Source organism: Colias eurytheme, chromosome 29, assembly GCF_061535395.1.
Source record: "Colias eurytheme isolate Ceu_HAF_F1 chromosome 29, ilColEury1 Martin Lab GWU primary, whole genome shotgun sequence".
Lineage (NCBI taxonomy): Eukaryota > Metazoa > Arthropoda > Insecta > Lepidoptera > Pieridae > Colias > Colias eurytheme.
The window spans coordinates 6359129-6371845 of record NC_143008.1 but is presented as its reverse complement, the minus strand read 5'-3'; the positions used below and the strand labels follow the sequence as shown (position 1 = coordinate 6371845).

The window sequence follows — 12717 nt, the reverse complement described above, 5'->3', positions numbered from 1 at the left end:
CTGAAGAACAAGTACCACAATTTTTTAATTAAAAAGACTTTTACAATGTTACGTAATCAACTCTACTGATCTTACAAAGAACTTAATATCTAATTAAAGTTATATTTATTTATGAATTTTTTAACATAAATCACTAATATTTACAAACAATTTTAATTTGCTTTTCAATCTGATTAAGCGGATGTGACTTCATATTATTTATCCAATTTCACTACTGCAGTTCCGCCAACAATTGCCGCCGGACTGTCAAGCGAGAAAAACATGTCGTTGTCGCTGTAAATTTAAGCGCATATATTTATTTCGCATTTGTGTATTTAAAAAATGGCATTAGCTTCAAATGTGTTGCGGACTTGTGGAATATTATTTTATATAGTGAATAGTGTGTGTGGTTTGGATAATGTATTAAAACAACCGTGGATATTATCATTTAAAGTGAGCGAAAAATCATGTGTGGATTTTAAATGTAAATATTTGCTAAAGGTGCACGGTGGTGAATACCTCGGTCATTCCTCGTGGAGATTAACCCCTAATACGGGTGCTAGGGGTGTGGACTGTGAAAATATATATTCTAGTTACGAATTACGAGAAATAAAAACAGAACAATCGCAGTCTGAAATAGAAGTGTTTTTGCCTCAAAGTAATGATAAAATTTACTTTTGTTTGATGCACACTGATGGTACACAGGGTCCGTTTAGTGGGAAATGGGTGCATCAAGGTTCAGAACTATTTCTGCAACCTTCGAAAGATGAAGTACAATCAAAGACTGGACATTTTAAAGAGTGAGTATATTCGTAAATTTCTTTGAACCTACGACGTAAAAATATAAAATTATTTATAAGTGCTTCGTGTAATAATGTCTCAGTTATTTTATATTTAATTATTCTTTATGTGTTCTTGATACATCAACATATTATGCATACATGAGTAATTGTATCTTGTTTTTTTATATGCCACAGTCATAGAAAGTACCTATAGAAATTATATGAGTCAATAAATATATCATTTTACTAGATTTCCGCCCGCAGCTTCGCCCGCGTTTTTAAAGGAAAACCCGCATAGTTCCCGTTCCCGTGGGATTTCCGGGATAAAACCTATCCTATGTGTTATTCTGATGTATAAGCTATATTGTGGTAAAGTTTCATTCAAATCCATTCAGTAGTTTTTACGTGAAAGAGTAACAAACATCCATACAAACTTTCGCCTTTATAATATATATATATATATATTAGATTAGATTAGATTGGCATTTAATCACTTATTATATTATGTGCAAAATGAAGTACTATATATAAATTTTACTATAATGTTTTAAATAATGTTTTAGTAAAATTACATATTATTATGATTAAATACCCTCTAAATTTTTAATTTTGAATTTTCTAAAATCTAAAACATTGGGCTCTGATCACCACTGTATAGTATCAATATTTTTAAGCTATCGCAGGCCTTGAGCGCGGGAACCTAATCTAGAAATTCCGTAACGAAAAAACCTCACGCTCCCCACTCCGACGGGCGGAGGTGTGGCTTGAAGGCATAGCATGCAATAGCTTTACCGCGGCAGTCCCCGAGTGCCACACGTTTTTTTAAATATTCTTTTAATTTCTTTACAAAGATTCAACTATATGAAAATTGAAAATTATGTTTGTATGACAAATTATTATGCAATGTATGATCAAATACTAGCTGTGCCCCGCGGTTTTACCCACATTGCTCCGCTCCTGTTGGTCTTGGCGTGATAATATATTGCCTGTAGCTTACTTCAGTAAATGGACTAAATACTTAACAGTGAAATAGACCTGTGATTTTTGAGATTAGCCTGTTCTAGCATACAGACTTCTGCTTAACAATCTATAATATGTATAAAAATGTATGGTAAAATGTGTTAGTAAGCGCATAACTCAAGAATGGCTGTTTTTTTTGTTTTTTAATTCTTTACAACATTCCTTGAACAATAAGGATGGTTCTTATGGAGAGAAAACATAAACATGTACCACGAGCGAAGCTGGGGCAGACCGCTAGTATAGATTCATTATTTTTACTGTAAGTTACCAATAAGCAGATGTTCAATAACTTTGATAGATTAAGTATTGATCATACTTCATATGGCTTCCTATGTTGATGCTACTCGCTTAATCATAGGCGAGGGTGTTCAATTATTTTGTTTTTTATATGTTAAGTAAGTTACTGGTTAAAACTGTTTTATTAATAGTGTTGACTGAATCCCTACATACTTATAAAACAAAGTCGCTTTCTCTGTCCCTATGTCCCTATGTATGCTTAAATCTTTAAAACTACGCAACGGATTTTGATGTGGTTTCTTAATAGATAAAGTGATTCAAGAGGAAGGTTTTAATATATAAGTTATTATGTTTAAGACAAAGCGGGCGAAGCCGCGGGCGGAAAGCTAGTAATTATATAAAAGTGAAGTCCAATGTCCCTATTGGGATAAGGGGCAGATGCATACATCTGTTTCACTGATCGATTTTCTTTAGGAACGAGTCACCTACTTGTCCTGCCAGACCGAGACATTTTTTTTTCTTCGTCTCCACCGGGAATCGAACCCAGGACCCCTCGGTTCTACGCTCACGCGTCAACCACTGTACCAAGGAGGCAGTCAAACTTTAGTCTAGCTGTTGTGTTTATTTACTACCTAGGTATATGAAATACCAGATTTCCGCCCGCGGCTTCGCCCGCAGTCAAAGAATAACCCGCATAGTTCCCGTTCCCGTGGGATTTCCGGGATTGCGTCATTTTCCCGGAATAAAAAGTAGCCTATGTCCTTTCTCGGGTATCAAAATATCTCCATACCAAATTTCATAAAAATTGGTTCAGTAGTTTAGGCGTGATTGAGTAACAGACAGACAGACAGAGTTACTTTCGCATTTATAATATTAGTATGGATGTACTTAAATTGAAAATTGACGAAAATGGAGATCTGTTTTCTATACCTTCGCAATCGGTTAAATTATTTACGTATAATCTTCTTATCTTCTTCTTATATATAAAAATGAATCGCAAAATGTGTTGGTAAGCGCATAACTCGAGAACGGCTGAACCGATTTCGATAATTCTTTTTTTATTATATTCCTTGAAGTACGAGGATGGTTTTTATGTAGAGAAAACGTAAATATGTACCACGGGCGAAGCCGGGGCGGACCGCTAGTACTTATATTAATATTATACAAAACAAAAATCTACTATGGTGTCAACATAACGTTGCATTTACATCAAACGATTCAGTTCATTCAGATTCAGTGTAATCGTAAACGTGTATTCAGTGCTGTTCAGTATTAGAACATTGCATAGAAATTAGACAGTGCGCGCACGAGCAACTTTGTCTCCGCAACTATTTTGTCTCTCCCACCTATGGGCTAGTATTAGTTAGTTCTTTAAAGAAACGAATCTTCAATGGCGGCGCTTATCATTCCCTCTCGCTCACACACGGCCGTACGGTATGCAAAAAAAAAATGGAAAAATAAAATCACTAAAATGTATTTGATTTTCCCTATAATAGTTTTTATCATAAATTTACAATGACAATTATGCATTTGCGAAAGTAAATAATGTTTTATTGGAATTTGACAAAATATGTTCTTTGGGAAAAGTTGTTCAGTTTTATGGGCTTATTACAAGTATTATGGGGATTTTATTACATTCTGTATACGTAAATATGATAATTCATATAAATACACAAATACAATAACAAAAAAGTTTGTCAACAAACAATTTGAAATAATTAATAAAATAATTATCAATTTACGTTATTTTTATTTTCTTTTTTGATGATCCTACCATCTGTCAAAGTCAGCTTTGGCCGCCATTGAAGATTCGTTTCTTTATTGAACTGACTAATATGAAAGTGCGCGCACGTAGCGACGCAACTCCCCATACAAATTGATGGGAGAGACAAAATAGTTGCGGAGACAAAGTTGCTCGTGCGCGCTAGCTCTTAGAATCTTTTCTAACGCACTAAGAACAACGAAAGAATACTCTACGCCTATTTACACTAAAATAATTTGATATAGTTGGGTTAGAATGAGCATTCTTTTGTATGTTGTAAATGCACCGTAACAAAAATCGAGTTGTTCTCCCAATTCTTTTTTTTTAACCGACTTCAAAAAAAAGGAGGAGGTTATCAATTCGGCCGGTATGTTTTTTTTTATGTATGTACACCGATTACTCCGAGGTTTCTGAACCGATTTACGTGATTCTTTTTTTGTTCGATGCGGGATGGTGTCGAATTGGTCCCATAAAAATTTTATTCGGATAGGCCCAGTAGTTTTTATTTTATGAGCATTTTTGTCTGTATTTGTAAATGTTGCAAGTGCAAGTTTGAAGTCGGTTGTTTTTAACGCAGTTAACTATTGACTTGTTGTATGTAAACTCATAAAAATTTAGCGTTGCGTAATATACTACGGCGTGAGTATTGCCAAGTTTCGTCACCGTCTGAACTCTGAAGTCGTGAGATTTCCGAGGAAACAAAACAATTTCGTCGCGTGATCGATGTTTTGTCTGGCGTCTAAAGGACTGTTGAATCTAGACTGTGTTGAGGGCTTTTATCTGTTATGTCTAGCCTATCTGTCTACATGGACGTAAGAAAGTAAGTTAAGGAGATATTTCCAAGGAATTATGATAATCGGGTATATATATATTTCCTAGGAATTATGATAATCGGGTATTTAAAAAGAGAGGCTTTGTAGAGTCAAAACCGAATCGGTGGTAAATGTTAAAAATATGTAACGACGATTCAAAATGGCTTCTAGAAGAAGTATAATTGATTGGAGTTTGAATTTTGTTGCGCATCGCTCGTGTTTCTGTAAACGACCTACTTTTGAAAGATTTTCAAATGTTTTTTAGCTTGTAAGTTTGGAACGTTAAAGCTCGAAAACAACTCGATCGATTTTAAAATTATTTTTACCTTTATAAAGCTTAATCTTTACTAAGTAACATTTAAGCTATTTTTTATCCCGCACCAAACACGGGCGAAGCCTGGGAAATCGGTTAGTGTTGTTCCTAATTCCTCAATTCAACATCAAAACACATATTTTTAGTCATAAGCTCTTTATTTACATGCAAACTGCAAACTATTTGGCCGTTAAAAAATAAAGGTTTTATTATTTCGTTTCTTTCATCTTTAAAAAGATCAGTCAGTGATGAAATTGCATTTTTTTCATTCTCTACGTAGCATTGTTTTCATCTGTTGGTGACGCAATGACTCGATTTTGTGTAGGGTTGCCGAAAATAGTTTATTCTTTAAAATATAACGGAATATAAGTACCTATTAACTATTGAGCAATTCAAAGAAAAGAATAGTTTACACATTTATATTTGGTAATTATTATTTGATTTCCTATGTGTTTACCTAGGTTTGTTATAAGACTTAGTGATTTCTGCATGGAGAATTTATTTGAATAATAATAGGTATTTGGACAAAGTTCACACAATACACAAGAAAATATTTAAGCAGCATATAAACTATATAGTTGGAGAAGTTCTTAACCTCAAATACTCAATTCAATTCCTAAGTACGTTGCGTAGAGGGCGTGTTTTATTCCCAACTAGCTTCGCTTCGCGGTTTTACCCGCATCGCTCCGCTACTGTTGGTCTTAGCGTAATGATTTATAGCCGATAGACTTTCTCGATAAATAGGCTGTATGGATAATACACCGGAAAAATTTTGCAAATCGGACCAGGAGTTCCGAGATTAGCGCGTTCAAACAAACAAATAAACTCTTAAGCTTAATAATATTATAGTACAGATTAATTAAAAGCTCATGAACTTTAATTTTTTTTCTCTATAACATATAGTATAATTGAATGAAAATAGCACAATACTAGAAATAGTATGGGTGGCTACCCTAACCTCGAGTGACCTTGAGATTATAAAGAACAGTCGCTATAGTGCTGAATAAAAAGTTTACAGACAATAGGCTATAGAACGAATGTAGCTCAGCAGCTGAGATGAATTAATATTAAAAGATGGATTTAAGCCCAGTAGGTGCTTACCGAGTTAAAACGTAATAAATAAAATATCTCATAATATCTTAATTAATCCATCAGTCCTCGGAATCACAGACACAATAGAAAATCTATTGTGTCGCGCCCCGATCGGGGCTTACGGTGGTCAATGGGTTAATAGGTATTATAAACTAGCTTTCCGAAAGCGGATTGGCCCCCGTAGTCAAAGAAAAACCTGTATTGTTCCCGTTCCCGTGGTATTTCCGGGGTGAAACCTATCCTATGTCTCTTCTCAGGTCTCAAGCTATCTCTGTGACTGTTCCAAATTTGAAGTAAATCCATGCAGTACTTTCTGAGTTTAGCCCGGGCATTACATACAGACAAACAGACAAATATTCTGAAAACAAAATATTGGACTGCGATATCGATTGTAGATTACGCCCCCGTAAGTAACAAAATTTACCGAAATAACAAGTGTCGAAGTGATATTTTTTGAAGTCAATTAAAAAATTGCGATAGTGTAGTTACATAGTATGATTCTTATCACATGTTGATAAGGGCTCGTCCGTTAGAGTGACCTTTGTGCGTAATAAAAATACGCTCACCCCTCGGCCATGGAATTCTTAAATTACCCCTAAATTTACATATGGATTAACTTTCGTATATTCGGGTGAATTCTTGTGAATTGTGTAGGTATGACTAGCTGTATCCCGCGGTTTTACCAGCTTAGCTCCGCTTATAATGGACTTAGCGTGATCATTTATAGCCTATAGCCTTCCTCGATAAATGTACTCAATCTAAGTTATATAACTTAGATAGATTATCTAATCTAAGATAATTTTTCACGTCGGTCCCGGAGTTCCTGAGATTAGCGCGTTCAAATAAACAAATTCTTCAGCATTAAATTATTAGTATAGATAAGGGTAGTAGCTAATCTTTATCTATTTATTGATAAAATAACTAGTGTAGGTTCACAAATGGGTTATCTATAGTTTTACATCCTACTTGTTACTTCCTACTACGTAATACAGGAATTATTTACTAAATACTTCCTGTAATATATACTACAAGTACAAAGTATGACCTGACTTTAATTTATAGACAAGCGTTATTCACGTCGCAACGTAACGATTTTTTCGGAAAGAAGCTAGAGAGTGACATTTAGGTTATTTTTTACCCCGGTGACAATTCCCATGAGAACTTCCCTCTCGCGGATGGAAACCAATAATTATCCTATAGCAATAAGAATACGCTAAACTAAGCCCCCGTCCGATTAGGGCCCTTCTGGCCTCCTCCACTCAAGCGACAGCTCAAGCCGAGGTTCGTGGTCCCCGTCAAGGGGGGACGCCCTTGTGCATGTCGCTACCAGGGTGAACCTTCTGTTCACCCACGCGTCCGCGTTAAAATGTAGAAGCCCTTCTGGCTAACATTGAGAGACACCACACAAAAAAAAAAAAAAAAACTAAACTAAGTGCTTCGCGGTTTAGCGGATTCTTAGCGTGATGATATATAGCCTATAGCCTTCCTCTATAAATGGGCCATCTAACACCGAAAACAAAATTTCGAATCGGCCCCGTAGTTCCTGAGATTAGCGCATTCAAACAAACAAACAAACTCTTCAGCTTTATAATATTGTAATATTAGTATGGATTTACTAATAACTAATATAAACGCAAAAGTTTATAAGAATCTATGGATATTCTTTCAAGCAAAAACAGCTGATCGGATCTGTATAAAATTTGATACAGAAATAGATTACAGTCTTGATTATCACATAGGCTGTTCGTCCTGTACCAAGTGAGTGACGCCGCGGGTTCCAACTAGTTAAATATTATATATGCATATCGCTACGATCTCCGCAAATAACTCAAATACCTAAACGATGTCGGCCAACTGCGTCACATTGGATAGTAATTTTGTATATTATGTTACTGGAAATGTATTAAATCCGAAATTCTATACAATGCCTATGATATGTATGTTAATAATAAAATCGCTCGGATATGCGGGAAATCAATTATAATAATATGTACTTACATATTTCCTAGGAAATCTATAAATTTCTTAAAGAGCAATCGGAAATAAAAAACCCAACCCCTTATACCAACGACTATGCTAATTGACGTTCAGCCAAGACGTTGAACGTTACATTAAAATTGGGGAGTTGTCCTTTAGTCAAACTCAAAATTCAAGCTCAAACATTTATTTATTCAATTAGACTTCTTCTAGAAGCACTTTTGAAACGTCATATTTTTAACATTTACCATGTCATTCAATGAGATGTCGTCATTCAATGAACGCGCTAGTCATTCAATCAAGTAGCAGATTCAACTAGATGCCTGCGACATATTTAACACATACGTGTGGTGTGAATGAAGTCGTATAAATATAGGGTAACAGCTGTTCGTGTCAATGTTACTATAGCGTAGAGTGTAGACGGTTGGCTGCTGTGTACCGATTTGTTTTGTATATTTATATACTAGCTTTCCACCCGCGGCTTCGCGCGCTTCGTCTAAAACCAAATAAATGATATAACTACTAAAGCCATCCTCTTGAATCACTCTATTAAAAAACCGCATCAATATCGGTTGCGTAGTTTTAAAGATCTAAGCATACATAGAGAGATAGGGACAGAGAAAGCGACTTTGTTTTATACTAAGTAGCTATTCAAGCTATGCCCGGTGGCTTCACCACCATAGCCAAAACGAAACTCAAACCTTTCAGCCCCTATTTTTAACATTTATCATTTTATCTTGAAACTTCTTAAAAAAGGAAACTATGTTTGACTCATGTATTCAACTGGTTTAAATATCTTCAAACAACATGTCATACAACATCGATTTTCATCCCAAATTTACAGACAGACAGACTTTTACATTTATAACATTAGTAAGGATTGCGTGCAACAAATGCTCAGATAACAAGCAAAAGAAAACGCTGATTTATTGAACTTAGTAGAATATAAATTAAAGTGTGCAAATGTGTTCATGCTTACTGCAAATGTGCGAAACTCCCCGGCAGCAAAGCCAATTTTCAAATAAAATGTAACATTATATTATACTAGATTTCCGCCTGCGGCTTCGCCCGCGTTTGCAAAGGAAAACCCGCATAGTTCCCGTTCCCGTGGGATTTCCGGGATAAAAACTATCCTATGTGTTAATCCAAGTTACCCTCTATATGTGTGCTAAATTTCATTGTAATCGGTTCAGTAGTTTTTACGTGAAAGAGTAACAAACATCTATACATCCATACATCCTTACAAACTTTCGCCTTTATAATATACTAGATTTCCGCCCGCGGCTTCGCCCGCATTTTCAAAGGAAAACCCGCATAGTTCCCGTTCCCGTGGGATTTCCGGGATAAAACCTATCCTATGTGTTAATCCAAGTTACCCTCTATATGTGTGCTAAATTTCATTGTAATAGGTTCAGTAGTTTTTACGTGAAAGAGTAACAAACATCCATACATCCATACATCCATACAAACTTTCGCCTTTATAATAGTATTAAGAAAGATATTAGATATTAGATTACTGGACTGATTTTCAGAGGAAACATTGTATAGACGCAATGATAGGCCAGAGTTCCTAACTGTTGTAAACTTGAAACTGCATTTTCGTATGCGATATGAATATCGCAGTGGACTGATAATATTAATTGAATACATGTGCCTAATAGAGCATTAAAAGCTGATGTTCCCATGTTTCTCCCGTCTATAATATAAAAATGAATCGCAAAATGTGTTGGTAAGCCCATAACTCGAGAACGGCTGAACCGATTTCGTTAATTCTTTTTTTTATAATATTTGTTGAAGTACGAGCATGGTTCATATGGAGAGAAAACGTAAACATGCACCACGAGCAAAGCCGGGGCGGACCGCTTGTATCCGATAAAAACACGATTAGGCATGTGTCCATACACGCTTTTATCCTGCGTGTAGGGTTTATCTATATTGACATTGATGTAACCCGAAATTCTCTGTTATCACTGTAAAATATAAAGGTCAGCTTAATCCGTTCTTACTGCAAGGATATTACAATGAGAATTTTGGTTATAATCCACCACGTTATATGAGTGTTATGTCAATGTTGATAAACCGTGCACGCAGGATAAAAGCGTGGGTGCATAATCATGTTTCTATCTGATACATTTTTAGTATTACATGTCGTATAATTGATTCTACATATATAAAACAGGTTTCATTGTGGTGTTTTTCTTCGCCAATAAAAGCACTGATAGTAAATTGAAAATTTGATACAGTTGTTTTACGCACTTGTACTACTACTACCAGCAAAAGAGTAGACGATCCACTTAATGTAAAACTCTTATTATGAGGCCGTCACCACTGACCATCACTCATGCAGTAATTCATTAAACTGATATTTATATTCTTGTTCACAGACTTCCCGAAAACAACAACGAATTACAAGCGCCTAAAGATACCAATGAACTACAAGAAACAAACAAAGAATGGGCGGATCTCTCCCACGATACAGATGTTAATTATATTTCAAATGTCGCGAAGCCCTCCAGAGCTGAAAGAAACGCAATCGAAGTTTTAATAGATAATAAATATGTACCTCTTAATGATATAGGATACGAAAATCTTATAGAACAAAATTATATTAATAACAATGAAATTTATAATGGAAATGATTATATTGATAGAAGAAAAAGGGAGACGAATAAAACTGATTTAAAAGAAGACAGTAATGCTAGCACAGATAACGAAATTAGCAAAAGAAACAAAAGTACTAATGATTTAGATAAAGCTGTGATACATAAAAGTAATGATAGTGAAGCTATAATAGATGCTGTTGCGGTTAATACTAGTGATATAGACACAGGGAGATATGAGAATTCAGATAATTTAGAAAGCCTGTCCTTCAACAAGGAGGACTTCAATGTTGATGGCGCCAAAATGAAAAGACAGCTCATGTTTCAAGTAACAGATTTCACTGGTGTTAAATCTTCTGCAGCTATATTTCTGGATGGTTTGAGGGTTGAAGAGGCTGAGAAGGATCCGAAGATATTGGAGGACGGTATACCTAGTGTTCTGGCTGATACTAAAGTCACTTTAAGGTAAGTACTGCGCGGTTTGGTGTTTTTATAGAAGGAAAACTAGCTTTCGGAACTAGTATTTGCGTACGAATCTCTGCGATGTTCTTTATACAAGTTTTAAAATACTTCATCACCTTCAATTTTTTTCTTTAAATTATTATTTACAAAAAGGGGTAGCCTGTATTGTCGAGATTATTAACGTTTGAACAATTTAGTAACCAATTCTTAGGCAGTGGGTATTGGATTTGCTCTTTCTAGTATACGACTCCATTATAAAATTTATTTAGACCTTTTATCACACATAATCAATAATGTACTGTCTACACCTATTTAGGTGACCTGAAAAATACGCTTTAAGACTTCATGACCTCATAATGAGATATACGTACTAAAATCTCGTTAAAGGTTCTTGGTCATCGCTACTCAACCTGGGAATCGATACACTAAAAGGTCATGACAAAAGTCAGTTAGTTTTGTGTTAGTTTAGTGTTACTAAATTAAAAAGTAGTATCAAAGTAGGTACATCAGGTATCACTACATAGTATAAAACAAAGTCGCTTTCTTTGTCCCTATTTCCCTTTGTATGCTTAAATCTTTAAAAATACGCAACGGATTTGGATGCGTTTTTTGACGTGACAACGTCTTATAATTCGATATAGCCGGCTGCACGCACGAAAAAACATGACTCATGCGGCGTTACCTCGCTCTGAGGCGTTCCATGTAAAACTTGAAGCGAGAGCGCGGAAAGAGCGACAAAGAAGCACAATTGGACGTTGTCACGTTCAACTATCGTCAGTAAACCGACTTTACAGACATCCAATTTTTTTTAATAGATAGAGTGATTCAAGAGGAAGGTTTTAGTATATAATTTATTGGGTTTTAGACAAAGCGGGCGAAGCCGCGGGCGGTAAGCTAGTTTGGGTATAATACTGATTTTATCAGTCATTAGTTACTAATAAATAGACATGTCTTGTTCTTTGTTAATCATTTTTGTGGATTAAAAGTTTTGCACAGGATTCCCTGAAATTTTGGAAATCTGTAAAAATAAATAAGTTCTTTCTTTTTGCGCTTATCAGCAAATCAGGTGTTAGCCGAACATAACGATATATCTGCCAGAAAATAGGCATGAAAAGTTCGATAGAGGACCAGTATAAAAATAAGAGGAAATAAGGCACCAGATATTAAAATCTAAACAATTCTAATGGTACGGGAGCTATTAACGTTTTAAAAAAAGTCATTTTAGTATAGTTGGGTTTTTGATATACTGTTTCTCTTGCTATTTCGGTTAGAGTCCGCGCTGTCTGGCTGTTCTGTTGATGGAATTTCACTTATTTCGATGACATTTTAATGATTTTGAAATAAAAAATTGCGTCTGGCACCTATTTAACAACGAAAAAAACGTCTTGCAATAAAAAAATTATGTCTCATGGATTTATCTAAAGGCAATAGATTAAAAATTACGCGTTAAAAAATGACTTTAAATTAAGGATATTTTCCTGTGCAGATAAGATGCGCACTAATAAACGCAACCACTGCGACCAGCCAGACAGCCCGGACTCTAACCGAAATAGCAAGAGGAACAGTATATCAAAGAACCAACTATACTAAAATGCTCTCTTGTCAACGTTGGTAGCTCCTATACGATAACAGCTGGTTAATGTTACAGTAATTGCCAATTAAAGTACTGTTAGTTTAAGAT

General features: G+C 35.2%; 1 protein-coding gene across 1 annotated transcript in view; it reads left to right on the top strand.

Annotated features, from left to right (window-relative positions):
- Positions 1–253: 253 nt before the first annotated feature.
- The window catches only part of LOC149896321 (unextended protein-like), a 31045-nt gene continuing 18581 nt past the window's right edge, over positions 254–12717 (top strand). The window contains exons 1-2 of the mRNA XM_090118160.1: positions 254–779; positions 10359–11039. Of these exons, the coding sequence (XP_089974286.1) occupies positions 322–779; positions 10359–11039 (1139 nt within the window). The 5' untranslated portion in view covers positions 254–321. The remainder of the gene's footprint in view (positions 780–10358; positions 11040–12717) is intronic.